At 37.5% G+C, this 16491-nt stretch overlaps 1 protein-coding gene across 4 annotated transcripts in view; it reads left to right on the forward strand.

Moving 5' to 3' along the window:
- The first annotated feature begins 1669 nt into the window (after window positions 1-1669).
- The window catches only part of TBC1D22A (TBC1 domain family member 22A), a 151732-nt gene continuing 136910 nt past the window's right edge, over window positions 1670-16491 (forward strand). For 2 of the 4 annotated variants that reach the window (XM_054399624.1, XM_054399625.1), the window contains exons 1-4: window positions 1670-1731; window positions 4596-4652; window positions 6228-6568; window positions 7303-7482. In XM_054399624.1, the coding sequence (XP_054255599.1) occupies window positions 1670-1731; window positions 4596-4652; window positions 6228-6568; window positions 7303-7482 (640 nt within the window). The remainder of the gene's footprint in view (window positions 1732-4595; window positions 4653-6227; window positions 6569-7302; window positions 7483-16491) is intronic. The other 2 variants (XM_054399626.1, XM_054399627.1) reach the window with 2 other exon arrangements.

Consider the following 16491-nt stretch of genomic DNA (forward strand, 5'->3'; position numbering starts at 1 on the left):
TTCACAAGAAAACGCCATACACTCATCCATACAGTAATCTTTTACATTCTGCCCTATTTCATGTCATTTTTAATATAAAGGATTAAATTAGTTTTTCTTTCTTATGACTTTGGAAAAAACTTGGCTGTGTCTGTTCCAAAGAACTAGCTACTCAGAAATTTTAGAGAAATGGTATTGCCTACTTTCTCATGAAGCTACAATACTAAGCAGATATTCTGGCTCCTCTAAAGCTTCCCCAGTAACTCAAGATTTTTTAGCTTCAGGAAATCTCAACTAATGCTCCAATGATTTTGCTTGTCATTTTGTTCCAATAGCAAGTTAAATGTGAAGTTCAGAAATGGATTTGAACTGCATTACTTAATTTCTATCAGCAATGAACAGAATTATCATGGTTCACAGCCAAATATACACAGATTTAATTCTCCGTGTTTGAGAATTCTTAGTCAGAGGGCTGAATTTTCCAAGCAACAGAAAGACTTCTGGGCCTGGAGGCACCAGATAAACATCTACAGGGATGTCAAGCCTATCTTCATCAGGCCCTAGCAAGCCTTGGCCCTTTGTTTGGGGTCTCTCAGGAGCTTGTATTTGCCAGGAGTAGTCCTATCTGCCACAATCTGTTCCCTGACCACAGTCACAAGTCGAATTGTCTTCTTGGGAGTGGTGGTGCCATTACCTCTTGCCTCCAAAGTTAAATGGGAGTGAAGTCTCAGTGAGGTTTAGTGCTCATTGTGGATCATCATTTCCATTATTGAGCACGTGAACAATTTTGACAGATATCTTTATTGCGCATCCAATACACTTAAGAAACTGTTACAATTACAATAACTATCATAATCCCAAACACCAACAGAAGAACAATATAACCAAAACTTTCCACAACCAATTAATTCTGTTAGAGCTCTGAGTCTTTTGCCACTGTTTTCATTTTGTTGGTGTGGTCCTGAAGTTGTGTATAATCAGGATGTATAAGCAATATCAATAACGGTTGTCCCAATCTCCACCTCGTGATTCAAGTCCATCACTCTTCTGGGTGAGTTCTTATTTTCCGAGGTTCTGGCTGCATCGCTGACAGTGAAACGTCCAGTTGGTTTCCTCAATCGTTATCCTGTAAGAAAACCTGTGAGAAGCCGCGGACTATCCACCGAGCACTAGTACGTGCTTCCCAGGCATGTAAGCCTCACGGTTTTGCCAGCATCATGGGCACAATGCCAGTGGAAGGTAACTTCACCTCCGCTTTGCCCATCCCACGTCGCTCCTCCTCCTCTCCACCCGCCCCCAGTCGCCCCCGCCCCAAAGCAGGAAAGGAGAGGTGAGGAGAGGATGCGAAGCGAGGCGAGACTTAATGCTCCCTGACAGCGCTGCCTCCATGACAGGGTAAGCTGACTGAGCCGCCACCGCAGCACACTCTGCTCCGAGGTCCCTCCCTACCCATCGCCCAACTCTCCCTCTCTGCGATTGGGCCAACCTGACCTACTCGGCAGCACTCTCACTTCTGATTCGCTGAAACTTCCGGGCTGCACTGGGGGCAAATAAGGAGCGGGGTTGTTTCTCGGTCCCAACATGGCAGCGCTCAATCCCTTTCCTAGGGAAAGGAATGGGGGAGAGTGAAGCCTGAGGTCGCAGGCTGGGGCCGCAAGTTGCGGGAAGAGGGGATGAGGTGTCGGCCGTCATGGCGAGCGACGGAGGCAGGAAGCAATTCTGGAAGCGGGGCGGCGCGAAGGTGCCGGGCAGGTGAGAGGGGCCGCTGAGAGGACGGGGGCCGCAGGCAGTCTTACCACAGCGGCCGCGGGCCCGTCCCGCCGGTAGCTGGACCACAAGGCGGTGGGACGTACCTGTAGCCTGGTGGGGCCGGGACGCGGGGAGCGATTTTGCCCAGCCCCGCTGGCGCCGCGTGGCCTGTCCTGTTTCGTTCTCTTCCCGACACCGTGATGGGGCATTGCTTGTACCCGGGAGCCTTGTGTGGGGTTCATGCGTCCGTCCCTCGGTTCTCTCAGTAGCTCAGTGAGTTTCAGTGCTGGGCACCTCCAGTTCTCTGGTCGAAGATCGCTAGCGGTCTCGGTAAGCGTCAGATATAACTTGCATCATAAAAGTTATTAAATAATCATCTGAACGAGCATTCTTAGCTTGATGTTATGATCAAAAAAGTTAATGTGTTCTTGAGGGTATATTCCCTGGAAAATTTTGAATGTGAAAATGTAGATGTTAACAAGTTAGGATGTTTTGTGATTTGACAGAGGTTATGATATTTTGGAACACTATACAGGAAGCTTATAGGAAGTTACAGGCATATAGTCATATTTTAGTTTCTGCCTGATATTTCAAAATATCATCAGTTCCTCAACTGTCTTCCTGAAGTTTGAACAGCAAACCCAGTGGTTCCCCAAAAGTCATGTTAACTCTTCTGACCATCACATCAGGCTGGGAACACGTGTTTAGTGAATTATTTAAGAGTAATGTTTTCTGCTCCCATCCCTAAACTGTTCTCACAGTAATTAAGTTTCTTATGTTCTTTTTGTAAGCCTGATGCATGTTCTTGGTTCCCAGAGAACATTAACTCTGTAAACTTCACACTGTTTACCTGAATGCTCGTTGTTTAACTTGTTCTGTTCTCAGTTACCCGTAAACACAAACTGATAGTGGTTTCCTTGATTTAGCTATTAAATAACTCTGTCAGTTCAACTATTCTCGCCTCTCTGAACTTCTTATTTGTAACTTTACTAAAATGCTTTTGGCCCTCGATTAGATAGGGTCAATGAATAGCATCAGATACTTTATTTGCAGGCAACTGCAGACATGTAGAAAAAAATGAGGACACTGTGGAGAACTTACTTTTTGGGTTTGTTTTGTGGTTTTTTTTTAATTATATTTTGTTTGCAGCATGGAGAGGATTATTGGTGCCTTATATTTGAGTGGCTTCCCATCATGTTTATTTGTAGAGTGTCTGAAGGAAAAGTCAGATTCTGTCTATAGCATATGCCAAAATGGAAAGTGACACCTGACCTTTGCTTGAGCGTAGAGCAGGAGAGTACAGAGACTTGACTGTGGAGCAGTATTCAGTTGTTTTAGAAAGACTGGTTGTAGACTGACTGATTTGTGTGGAATCATGTGAAAATCTGTAGAGTTGATTAAACACCGCTCTCAATCATCACTAGGACTAATTTTGCTACTGTTAATACTGCCCCTGTAGTGTAAGTCTAAGTGTCTCTTAAAATTTATGATTGGAGTCTCTTTGGTTTGTTTCTGCCTCGAGTTTACTAAGGTCAGACTTACTTATGTTTATGGTCTGGAGATTGGTTTTGATTTGTCAGGAGGGCATGTTTGTATCTTTTTAACAAAGTTTTTAGGTAGTTATTAATGTTGCCTATGATTTGCTTCTCCTGCAGTCTCAGAGTTTTGTGGTAATGATTTCATTATGAAGCCATGTCTAAATCTTGATATCTTCTGTGGAGTCGTTTTACTTATGAAATGATTTTATAGCTGAAAAACAGAAGGAAACGAACCCGTAGTTTATAGAGAGCTTTATTTACACTATAACATAATGTTTTCTAATGTTAGAGGTTGGCTTTTATTATTTAACATGCCATCTTTTGCACATTCCTTTAAACTTATCAGTCTTAAAGTAACGATTAAGAATTGACTAGTTGGATTTTGTGTGTCAAGGGTGCATACAAGATTAAATCTTTACAATACATTTTGAGTTTTTTTTTTTGTTTTTACAAGAGAACTGAAGAAATGGTAGATCAGGAAAAGGAAATGATTGAAAGCAGCATAGATTTTTATTGTGGAGTTATTTTTCTGACCAAGAATTAAAACAGACAAAAAAGTTAAGTTAGCTTAGGCCTTAAAAGGAGCTCCTACCTGTGCTGGTTTGAGGCCAGCCAGAACATCTCTTGCCCTGAGAGGGACAAAAGAATGACACTCACACAAACGGATTGGAGAGTGATGGAAAGTTTGAATGGAAAAGCAATTGGTGAAACTACAAACTACAAAGCATAGTGGAAAAGAACATCCTAAAGCATACAAAACCCCTCACAGAATTCCCAAAAGCTTCCCAATCCTCCCTTCCTCCCACCTGAGGGTCTACCCAATCCCTCAGGGCTCTTCCTTCCCCCACCCCTCCCCCCCCACTGCTAGGCAAGTCTCAGGCTGGCCAGGTCTGAGACTGCCCCCCCGCCTCCATTCTCCCCCGGCATTACCCAATAAGAGAGGACATCTCCCATGGGAACAGAGAGGGAAGAAAGAGGAAGAGAATGACTCTGCAGATGGCTTTATAGGGCGCAGGATTTATGGGTAGAAATATGCCGTTTTCTGTGTCCACCCCTATTGGGCGGGCACCCAGGACACCAGAGGTGTATCTCATGCAGCAGTGGCAGGGGGCACCCAGCCTAAACTGCCACACTACCAAAATATAATTGTTTTATTAAATTACTTTTTAGTGTATACTTCAGTTTGATTTTCAGTAAGTTTTAGTGGTATGTGGAGTTTTTTGAAATGGAAAAAGTGTTGGAATGTTTCAGTTCTGTTTATTATTGATTGTTTACTCAATAGACAGAAAACTCCTAAATGTTCAGGTAACTCTCTTTCTTTTCCTCTAGTATTCAACATGTCTATGGAGCTCAGCATCCGCCTTTCGATCCATTATTACATGGAACGTAAGTTAACTTAATATTTAAATAATCCAGGGTATTTGGTTAATCTTCCTTTTTCAAATTTTGTCACTCGTGACTTCTCTGCTCTAACTTCTCTTTTTTTATGACTTTCTGATGCTTACCACGTTGGGAGCAACTAATCAGCTATTCAGTTCTTAACAAACATAGATTGCCAATTTTTATTAACTCTGCAGTGCTGTGTAACTTGGAAATTGTATGGTAAATGCTAATCTTAATTGAGCAAATGAAGCTTAAAAGGGTATAAGTGGCTTTCCTGCATGCCTCTTTCTGTTGAGGGACTGGCTTTATTTGTCTCTAAGAGAAAAGAGTCAGATTGTGGAGTATGTCACTTTGAGGCAAGGATGGGGATTTTGCTTCTGAGTTGAAATTTTAGAAGGAAGAATATTGTCTTGGAAGGAGGTATCCTTTCTAATGGATTTTGCCAAGGGCTAGGTTGAAATGTCAGAAGTAGTAAACATATGCTAGTTAATTTTCAGATCGTGGAGTTTTAGGTATTTGAAGTGTGTGACCATGCAGACTGAAGAAAAAGGAATGGGAATAATTGGTTTGAAATGTGGAGCTCTAAAGAGACCTGGTAACACAAACTAGAAGATTATTGCTTGAAATGATGCAGAAGAGGAGAGATGCCTTCCTGTTTTAGATGAGTTGGGTGAATGCGTTGTTGTAGCAATACCTGTTAGGAAAGCAATCCCCTGTAGTGTAACAGAAGCATTATTGACATTGTATGAAGACTACATGAGAATTTATTCATATTTCCAATTCTTGCTGCCTTTTCTTAACACAAGAAAGATAAACTAGCAGAGGTGGAAAGACAGGGATGGTCAGAAATGGCAACTGAGTTAATGGCATTAACTGCTTGTGTGGGGGTTGTTTTTGTTTGTTTTTTTGTTTTAGAGCAGACTCAGACACTCTTTCAACTTCATGCATTATTCAGCTGAAATCTGAAGGGAGGTGTGATTGCTTTGCATTCTCTAAGTGAGAATAAGTGCCAGGCTAGCCGGGAATACTTGGTTCATCTCAGTCATATTGAATGCTGACTGTGACAAAACTATGAGGGTAGGAGCTCTCAGGGTACATGTAAGTAACTAGAGGAAATACCCTGCTTATGAGGGAGCAAAGTTCTGAACCGTGTGTGTGCTGGAATGTTTGAAGGGAAGGAGAGACAGGTTTAATGAGTTTTGAAATGAGACTTGATTTGTTTACGACAGTAATTGTATTATGTGATTGCTTATGATGACTTGGGAGTAGATCTTGATGACTTGATTACTGCTTCTGTGTTGTTATGCAGTAATTGCTCTGAAAGGCCTGAATTATCTACAGAAGTTCATGAAGGAAGAGAAATGAAATGTGTCCTGTCTTATAGAGTAGTTACTTGCCTTGTTCTTGGATGTATTCAGCTGTGTGTTGTCATGAGTGGATATAGCTGTAACATGACTGGAGGGAGATAATAATTGCTACCTGGATTGTTAAGTGTGAACTTGGCTTTTCACCTTATCTATAGTGTTTTGCTTCCTCCATTGCTAGTTCTTTAAGTATTATTTGTTTATTTTTGAACAGCTTGATAAAACCAGGTTCAAAGCCACCTACAACTCCTGTGAAACTGAAGAAAGTTAGCACTTTCCAAGAATTTGAAAGTAACACAAGTGATGCCTGGGATCTTGGGGATGATGATGATGAACTCTTAGCAATAGCTGCTGAAAACTTAAATACAGAAGTGGTCATGGAAACGGCTCACAAAGTAATTCAGAATCACAGCAAGCTACAAGAACAGCATAAATTTCAGGAAGAACATCTACAGGAAGAAAACCAAGCAGCATCTGCAGAGCTGATGTCAGTTGTCTGTGGTGATAATAGGCTTGTTAAATCAGTCAGCGAAGGTCATGCAACAAGTTCATCAGGTATGTTAAAAAATGAGAAAGGTAGTGAAAATCAAATGTGGAGAGCCATAATATTTGCCCTTTAATGTATTAACCCTTCCCTACCTTTCCATAATACTACAGGAAAATATTAGTAAAATATTGATTTAAGGGAGATGTCATATGCTGTTGCTGTTCTAAACTGTAGAGTGTGTGAAAAATACATGGGTGAAAGAAGAATAAATTAAACTCTTGTTTTCAGTTTTGGAAGAATTTAATAGTTAGCTGCACCTACATGTACATGAGTAATAGTATTCCTACTATTTTGAAAAATTTATTAAAATGCTACTGTATAAAGTATATTGAAAAAAGTGTAGAAAACCATGCATGTAGACTTGGAAATTCACCCGATGCTATCTGCTCTGTATTTTATGTATAAACATTGAAGCAACCAATTGCAATTATCAGTGATTTCCTATTTTTTTTGTTGTTGTTTTGAACGGTGAGGAGATAGAAACAGCTTTCAGTAGCATAGAGATTTTTAAAGTCCAGTAGCCTTGCTGTTAGTATGAGCTGTAATTAATGTGTTTTAATTGTGGAATAGTTTTTAGAAGAACACTCCATCTGCTAAATCCAAGTAGTTTGAAGTCTGAACTTGTACTAGAGTTTACATTTCTCTAAAATATAATTCCATTTTAAGGTTACAAGTTAAGTTCAAGTTATTAGTAGCCTTCCATAAATAGCTGAGGCTAACTTACACTTCTTCTTACCTTCAGATAGTGCTAGTGAAAATTCTTCCATGCAGAGATCACAGTCCCTTCCACAAACTTCCACATCTCTGTTGGTGAGTGGAATGGCAGAATATAATACCTCAGCTACTACTGGATTAACTGAAAGAGATGCATTCCGCTTAGACAAATTTAAACAGCTACTTGCTGGCCCAAATACAGATCTTGGTGAGTATTTGATATAGGAGTTATGAATTACATTTAAGCTGTCCTTCAACTATAAAATTTACCTGTGTGATGTACTGTTTTGCTTGATAATTTGGTTAGGGTCTAATCCTTACAACATTTAGTGTTAATCTTGCAAAAGACAGAATAAAATCAAGTGCTTGTAGTATTCATGCTTGTAATATGCAGTTTGTGTATGTCATACTATGTAGAGTGTTAGATGGCTTCTTGTTATTTTCTTTCTGATGTTATTTCTTCCTAATGGATTAATCTCTGGAGGAAAAAAAGCCAAGTATGCTTATCTGTGTTCAGTCTGAATACCTGATAATGGGATAGCATCTAGTGTAAGAATGATTCTCATGCCTAGAAATAGGAACGTGAAAAATGATGACGTGAGGAGGTATTAGTGTTTGTCTACTCAGTGAGCATTCTTCATGTTCATAGACTGATGTAGTAGTTCTGGGTCTCATCTGTGAATGCTGACACGTTAATGTGAAAACAAAAGTGTTGTTAGATAACTTTGCTGTTCCCTTTGTGCACTGGATTTTAATTGCTGAACAGTAAAACTGCTGAAAGGGTATCAAAGAATCAAATGACTGTATCCCACATGAAAATCTCAAGAAAGTTGAAATAGTAAACTGCATTTGGAGAACTTTAGTGGCCACTTAAAAATAGGAGCTTATTTCAAAATGGTTGATAAAGAAAGTGACCATTCTGGAAGGTATGTACAGGAAACTTATGTAAGGAAGTAGAACTGCAAACATGCGGTTTCTTGAATTGACACTTTCCTGCCCTGTAGTTGTTTTGAGATTTCTTCAATATAATGTAGTCCAACTTGTTTGTTTTCTTTTTTTATTCCTTTGTGCTGTGTCTAGCAAAGTAAAATTATGGAAGTAATGCTACCTAGATGAGACATAACACTTCAGTGAGTTATAGAACATTGTGAAAAATGCTACTGTGAATAAACTCTAAGGTGTTAAAACAAATTACATATTTTATAGAACCTTGAAAATGATAATCACTCATGACTTTTCTCCCTGCATGTTTTGAACTATGTGATTTTGACTGACCTGCAAACTTGTATAACTTTCCTACCATTACCACACTCTTTAAATCTTTGTCTTCCCTCTGACTTTGTAGCCTTATGAATCAAAGTTTAAATTAAACTTATCCTTTTCAGTTTTGCTGTCTTATTAGATGGGAATACTTTCCCAGTAGATCAGATTTAGACATGAAAGTAAGATACTTGAAGAGAGTGAAAGAAAATTAGGAGTGCAGTCACCTTAACTGTGGTGAAAGTTTAGCCAATGTTACTTAAATTGGATTTGTGTTTTTTTTCCCTATGGAATTTCCTAAATCTCACACAGAAATATACTCAGATTTCATATTCCTATATATGTTGCTCTTATTATTAAACTGTGAAAAATATCTCATTATTCTTTCTTGGAAAAATCACTATATGCCTTTTCTCTGTCTGTTTATAGGAAGCTTGTTCTGTCCCTAGCTGTACAAACTGTAATGAATACAAAATTTGAAGTTGTGTGAATTCACTTTTTAAGTGTAGTTCTTATTTTGACTTTTGTATTTGGGGTATATCCAGTATGTATTTCCCAATATGTCTATAAAGAATGCATGATTTTCTTAGTGAGACAAATGAAGTCTTTATTGATGACAGGCAAAGATGATCATGGAGTAGTTAGTAGGAGATCATCCATGATCATGGTAGTTATAATATGTTGTATATATTAGGGGAAGTGCATGTATACGTACATGTCATATGTACAATTCATCACAATCTGAGCGTGAGGGTTTTAGGAGATGTTTCATTTATTTCCATGTTACAATGAAGATTATGGTTAACAAAGATCCTTGATTTATAGTGACAGTAGTAGCCTGAGAAACTTGCAGGGTCTGTGTGGTGGTTGTTTTGATTTTTCTTTGTTTTCTGTTGGTGGACTTCAATTTAAATTTTTTTTTTGTAATTATTATTTTGTTTTTTAAATTCAGCGTAATACTTGAAAGTGGACAAAGGCAGAACTAGGTAGCAGGTTCCAAGCTAACATTTGTAGTAATGAAGGACAGGTAACTGTTCAGTTGTAGCTGGCTCATTCTCTCTATGTGATCTTGTACTTTGTGTGAGTCTGGATATTTTGTTGGTGTGTGTTTTTTTTTGTTTGTTTTTTTTTTTTATTAGATCCCTGGACAGTTGGGTTTTGTTTATCATGATGACTTGGTGAGCAGCTGTCTTTTGAGATATTTCAATAAGTATTTCTATTGCTGCATGTAGTTGTGTTTTGCTTGGAGGTAGTAATTGGAGTATTTTTGTTGAATTTCTTTCTTGATAAAGTTTTGTATATTGTTGAAAGATTTTTTGACATGCTCTTTCAAAAAAAGAGTTAATTTGTGAAACTGAAACAATCCATGCATTTTCAACTCTCTTGCCATAATGTGAGAAATCAACATAGACCAAGAACATGAAGTAATACAGATGACCTTGAAATTTTTTTAGGCACAGTTGCATAATCATCCTAGATTGGGGAGTATGTTCTTTCAAAAGAAAAACCCAAGAAGGATTATGCATATAAACTTGAAAGTGATGATTATGTAACCATTGAAGGCCATTAATAGAATTTAGAGTTGAGTTTGGTTCATAGGCTAGATATTGTGACATTGTGAAAATAGGTAGGTTCTATCAACCCCATCAAATTATACACTGAGCAAAATAATATACTAGGCATAGACTTCAATTAGGATATGAATCCACCAATAAATATTACATAAATATAATGATAGAGTCACTCTCAATTTTTTTGTGTACGGTTTTATCCAGCACATCCTTCAATAAGTAAATAGTTATTAGAGCTTGGCACAACTGGAGAACACAAGAGAGGAAGGAAAAAGAATAATCCTAGAATTCTCAGAATATAAAAGAATTAATTCTTCTGGGTTACTTAGACTTTTCATTTATAAATAAGTGTTATTTGCATGGCTCAAAAGTGCCCTTGACTAATTTTTAATATTTCATATCACTCTTGTAATTTATAATTGCCCTTTGTTGTTCTGAGTCTTCCCTTAAGCCCTCTTAACCACTTGACTTCGCTATCCTGCAGGCATTTCTTTGTTTGCATGGTAAACTGATGCAAATAATATGCCTGATTTCCATTTGGCACTTTTGTTTGACTATTGCTATGCTGTTATTACCTCTGTTATAAATGGAGGAAGTATAATGTGAATTGCATGTCAAGAGTAGTTAGATATGTGAAAAAAAAAACAACCACCCTCCAAAAACCCAAACAACCAAAAAAATCACTCCAGTACTTACAGAAATGCTCCTTCTAGGTTTGAATTGAATTGTGTTGCAGGGAAGAGGTATTCAAGAGCCCTGATAATATACCTTTAAGTAGGAATATAATGCAAAGAATAGGAAAATAATCTTATGAAGCTAAAATTATGTAATGAAAGCACTAAATAACCTGAAGCAGGTTATGACAAGGAATGTGGGTGGGTAAGAGTAGGCTGTTGTAAGAAGCAGTTTTGATTGGAGACTTGTCTGACCTGTGTTAATTAGCTGATAATTGAGGTATAGCAGGTGCAAATTCAGGGAACAGTGTACAACTGGAAGCGGCAGTAAAACTGTGCTCAGTAGGCAGCTGCAGAGTAGACTGTAGGGCCTGTGTGTCTGTGTAGCTTCCCATTTGTGGTACTGCATATGCCAGTTAATTCAGGGAGAACAATTTACACAAGTTGTCTTGTGCAATCAACCTGTGCTTATGCTTGCATTGCAGTCAATTTGATGTAGATTTACTTCAGGCCTGGCCTTTCCTTGTAATCGACTTTGGCATGAAAATGGACTCTCTATTTGCAGAATCTTTTGCAAACAGTTGGTTGCTTTAACAGAAAGGGAGTGATGACACTTTGGCAAAGCAGCTTAGGGAAAGCGTCTCAGAAAAAAAATTCCTTCAGCAGACCACTATTTAGGTATTTAAGAGGGATGGTACTGTGTGTATTTAGTTTCCAATTTATGTTTAATTCTATTAAATTTGTTAAACTTGCATATTTAAATAGCCTTGTACAATGGTTAAGGAACTGTTTACTGTGCAAATATAATGTAAACAAACTATGTTGATAGTCAGACTGACTTAAAACCACAAACAGGTCATCTCATGCTTGTAACTTCTGCATAGGAGATGTATGATGGATTTTGTAATTTCAAGTTAAAGGATAACCTGTTAAAGCGTTTCCTTAACTCCCTCTATCTTTCAGTCAACTAATTTTCTGCTTCTTTACACTCACATAACTAATGAATATATAATTTTATGTCAGAAACATGTTTACTCTTGGTGGTTGTTTGGTATAAATAAACAGAATGTAGAAAGAGGAGCTGAACTTTTAGTAAAATTGGATGGCAAAAATTATTTTTATGCTTTTACAGGAATTATGAATGGTGTGATCTCAGATTCTCATAACAATAGCTGGTTGCCTCTGTGTACTGTAATAAATTCTAGGGTGATTCTCAAGAAATTATATTTAGAATGAAAACTTTAATAGATGTCTCTTTTTCACATCACAGTGGCTATATGTATTGTTGCAGTAACTTAAAGTATCATTTTTGAAGCATAGGAAGCTTAATGTAAACATGAGGAAAAATTTTTTCACTGTGAGGGTGACGAAACACTGGAATAGGCTGCTCCTAGAAGGCTGTGGAGTCTCCCTGTCTGGAGATATTTTGCATATCTGTCTCTGGAGATATTTTGTTTTTGAAGGATGTATTTCTCCTTTGTGAAGATACCTGGATGTAATAGTCATTGTGTTACATACCAAGTTATGTTTTTGAACAGTTTGTTTTTGAACTGTTTTGAACAGTCTTTGTTTTATTATTGTTTAGTAAACTTTTTCTTTTCCGATTTTTTCCTTATTGATCTCAGGTTTTCAGTGTTTTGTGTTTAGTGTGGGTTTTGTGGTTGTTTTTTGTTGTTGTTTGGAGTTTTTTGTTTGTCTGTTTGTGGTGGGGTTTTTTGGTTGTTTTGTCTTGTTTTCAGGTTCTCATTTATACCCCTATTTCACAGTATCCAAAATACCAGTTAAAATAATTTAATTTGGGACTGCTCTCAATCCGCTTGCCCCTTAATGTGTGCTGATACTAGTGATTGTCCTGACTCAGGTTCAAGACTTTATACGTGGCATTGTTGAATTTTGAGGTTTGTCTGGGCCCTGTCTTCAAGCCTATCAAGGTCCATCTGGATGACATTTCTTCCCTCTATTGAATCAACTGTACTACTCAGCTTGGCCTCATCTTCAAACTCACTGAGGATGCACTTGAACCTGCTGTCCATGTTATTGGTGAAGTTATTTAATAGTATTTGAACATTAAAGACTCTTGAGAAACACCTTGTTACTGATTTCCATTTGGAATTGAGCCATTGACTCTCTTGGACATGGATATTCAGCCAATTCTTTCTAACCATCAAAACCGTATCTCTCCAATTAGGGGTGAGAGTGTTGTAGAAAAGAGTAAGAACAATATAGATTTATATTGTTTTCTTTTAGGAAAGATTTGGTAGTTTTGACTTGAGCAAGGATTCCTTCCCAAGTTCCAAACTGGTGTTTGGAATTAAATCACTGAATTAAATTTTTAATATGGGGGGGGGAGTAGGGGGAAGAAGGCTAAAGTTGAACAGTTGATCCCATTAACAAACAAAATAATCTTCCTCTTTTCTCAGTTCTGTAAAAGCACCCTGTACCTTAAATTTTTTGCCCTTTTTGGTCAGGAGTCTTGCTATTCAAATATGCTTTGCATAATGAATGGATAGGGGACACTGAGCTTCTTAGAGACTTTGTTCCACTTCCTTCAGGAAATACTTGCCTATAAATTGAGGATCTAATTTTTATTAATATCAACTGTTGGCACCTGGCATGGATAGTAAAATCATTTCTTTTTGTGGTGAAGTCCACAGAGAGCATTCAAAATCCATTGATCTGAACATCATTCAGTAGCCTTAGCATGGCCTTTAAAACTCCCATGTTATATTTACGGCAGTAGGTTTCTTTCAGCAAGAATGGAGTTCTGCACTTACTCTGTTTCCAGATGAGATTGGCAGTAGAGTATTAGAATAGAACAGTAAATGCAGCTGATGTGGAGGTCTTACTGTTAAAAGAAAAAAAATAATTTAAAAATCATCCAAGTTCCTGTATACACAGAAAATTGCCTTGGTAATTATCATGAACTGATCAATGAAAAAAAGAAATTGGCAGCACTGCTACAAATGGCAAAATTCATTAATTGAAAGTGGGTTTTTTTATGTCAGTTCAAGTTTTAGCATAATTTTTAGGAGACTGTGTATGTCTTACTGTATTAATTTGTTATCAGGTGCTCAAAAAAAAAATCTGTAGGTCTGGTCTGTGATTCAGAGGGATATTTTACTCTGGATAAACTGAGAAAGAAAAGTATTATGTAATGAAGTATTCTTGTAGGGTGGTGTGTGTTTTGGTTTGTGGTTTTTTTGAGGGGCAGTGGGTAACTTATTTTCCTTTGGTGTACTGTCTCACCTTTTTGTCCTGATATCATCATGAAAAGTGAGATTAGACACTATGTCAGCTCTGCATTATTATAATAAAGACGACATGGGTGAGAAGTTCAGCGTCCTGTGTGATAATCATAATCTCTTGAGGGAGCAGCCTTGCCTTCCCATACCATGATGCAACAGGGGAGGGGAATGTCACCAGCAAGGCTATTGAGAAATTTGAACTTTCAATGGGCCCTAAAAGTTTTGAACACCAAGATGAGCAATTTATATATTGTAATAAGTGACAGATCCTGCTTGTAAGTCAGTTTACCTGACTCAAAGAAGTATAATTGATGCTGTATGTTTCTTTGCCTCTATCACTTAAAGTGTTTAAAAAAAATAGAAACTTAAGTCATAGTTGCTTCACTCTCAGGAAGTCCAGAACTGGTAGATATATGTAAAAAAGCGTGTAAAGCAGTTGTTGCCTGGGAAGGTAACCCCAGTGGAGCATATTTCACTGTTTATGCTCTATGCTGCCTTCCTGACACTGATTGCTGGTTAGATAATGTGTTTTAGTAGTAAGGGACAACTATTGCAGAGATAAAATACACATTTGCAGTTGAGTGAGAAAATCTCTTAATCCACATAAGGTTACAAGCTAGCCTTTTACAGGAGTTTGATGTACTAGACATGGGGAATTATGGAAAAGCTTTTAAACCCTGTTCGAATGTTTAAAAAGAAATTATAGCTCCTACTGTTTTAATTGTGAGTCTTTACTTCAATGATTGTATTGGGAGTACTATTTTCATTTTAGGTATAGATGAGGTTCTTTACAGCTAGATGTTTGTTCTTAATTACTGTTGACCATTATAATGACAGGAAGAGGATGTTCATTGTGCACACACTTTTCTTGCGAACTATTAGCTAAGTTTAGCTTTTCTATCTCCCTAAGCCCTTGACCACAAACTGAAATTCATGTGTTTTTCCTGTCTTTTCAAATCCATGAAACATTTAGGAGAGATTACCTACATCCCCAGTAGTCTTTTCACTTTGAGTTGATTTGCAGACATTAGCTCTCCTTAGAGGCAGGAAATACTTAAATACTAGGTGCCTGAAAGTGGCATGGAGTTCACTATATTAAAATCAATAGAAGTAGCTGAAAGACAGTCTGTGGAGTATTTTGGATGACCAACTCAGTTAATTAATTTTGCAAGATTGCCTGCCTTTTTTTTGTTTGCCTTTCCCAAGCTCAACTTTAAAGGGACATGGAGGAAGTGATCCAAGAGAAGAACTCTAGTTCATTAATGGTGTCTTCCCTGTGAAATTCCTTGCTTGATTAGGATACTCTTTATTCTGTACACCATGAAGTTGGTCAGCAGCTTTCCTCCTAAGACAAAGATACTGAGGGAAATTATAAAAATAAAGGAAGTCTTTGCTTTTCTTATGTGGAAAATAAGTGTATATTGTAGGTAGACTTCTGGTTTTGATTGTTTTTGTTGACGGGGGAAGCTCTCTAGGACTAGCTCTTGTGAATAATTACAACTGTTATGGCTCAGTAATCTGGACATGTATCTATTTATTCCAGTTATTTTAATTGTGCCTTTCTTGTACTGTAGTTTCACTATGAAGGACTGGTGTCACATTATTTTTCAAAAATACAGGTATTCCAGTAGTGTTTCTTGTGTACTTGATTATTTGTTCCAAATACATACAAATATTTTTTTAAAAAAGAAGGAAAAAAATTATGGGGGGATGGAACACAGCTGTCATTGTCTAAAATCAAGTAATTGTTACTTGGGTGTTCACTTAAACTGGATCTTTGTGACTGCAAAATTTCGTCTTCTCAAGCAGGAGAAATAGGTCTGGTCTGCTGTTTCTAAGTAAGTGGGGAAAATTTCGTCTTTAACTGGTAATATATGTGGCATTTTCTATTTTTGGTATTTCTGCATAGAGACCTTAGTTCTACTTGGAAAGTTTTGTAGACTGTTTGAATTGCTTTAATGTAGAAACAGTTGATGATGCAGAGATTGAATGTTGCAGGAGACAGATGAAAAAGTAGAATGCCATTGAAATTCTTCTACTGGCATAGCGGTTCTTCTTTACTTATTTTCATAGTTTCTTTTGGCTTGTTGCAATTCTTTCTTAGTGGTCTTATTAATCTTTCTTTTGTCTTAGTTTTCATAATCTTCTGTTCACTTGTTTTCTCTCATCTTCTGACATCAATTGCATCTACTTCTGCTTCTCTGGCTTTCTACATGAAGTAGACAAGATGTACTTTTCTGGTCTTTGCTTAAAAAGCACCGATAAAGGCTCTTACCTTGGATTTTCAGCATTGGATTGGACTTATTTCCTGTATGCATTCAGAATAACTCTATTCCCTTAATCTTCTCAATGCAACAGTGTTTGCTTAAAAAAAAAAAATTAACGAAGTGCCTAACAGAGCTATTATTCGTTTTGGAAATCAGTTGCTGTGGTTGCCATAGTAATAACAAGCTCTGTTATTAGAACT

The sequence above is a fragment of the Indicator indicator genome, chromosome 3 (genome assembly GCF_027791375.1).
Source record: "Indicator indicator isolate 239-I01 chromosome 3, UM_Iind_1.1, whole genome shotgun sequence".
NCBI classification, from domain to species: Eukaryota; Metazoa; Chordata; class Aves; order Piciformes; family Indicatoridae; genus Indicator; species Indicator indicator.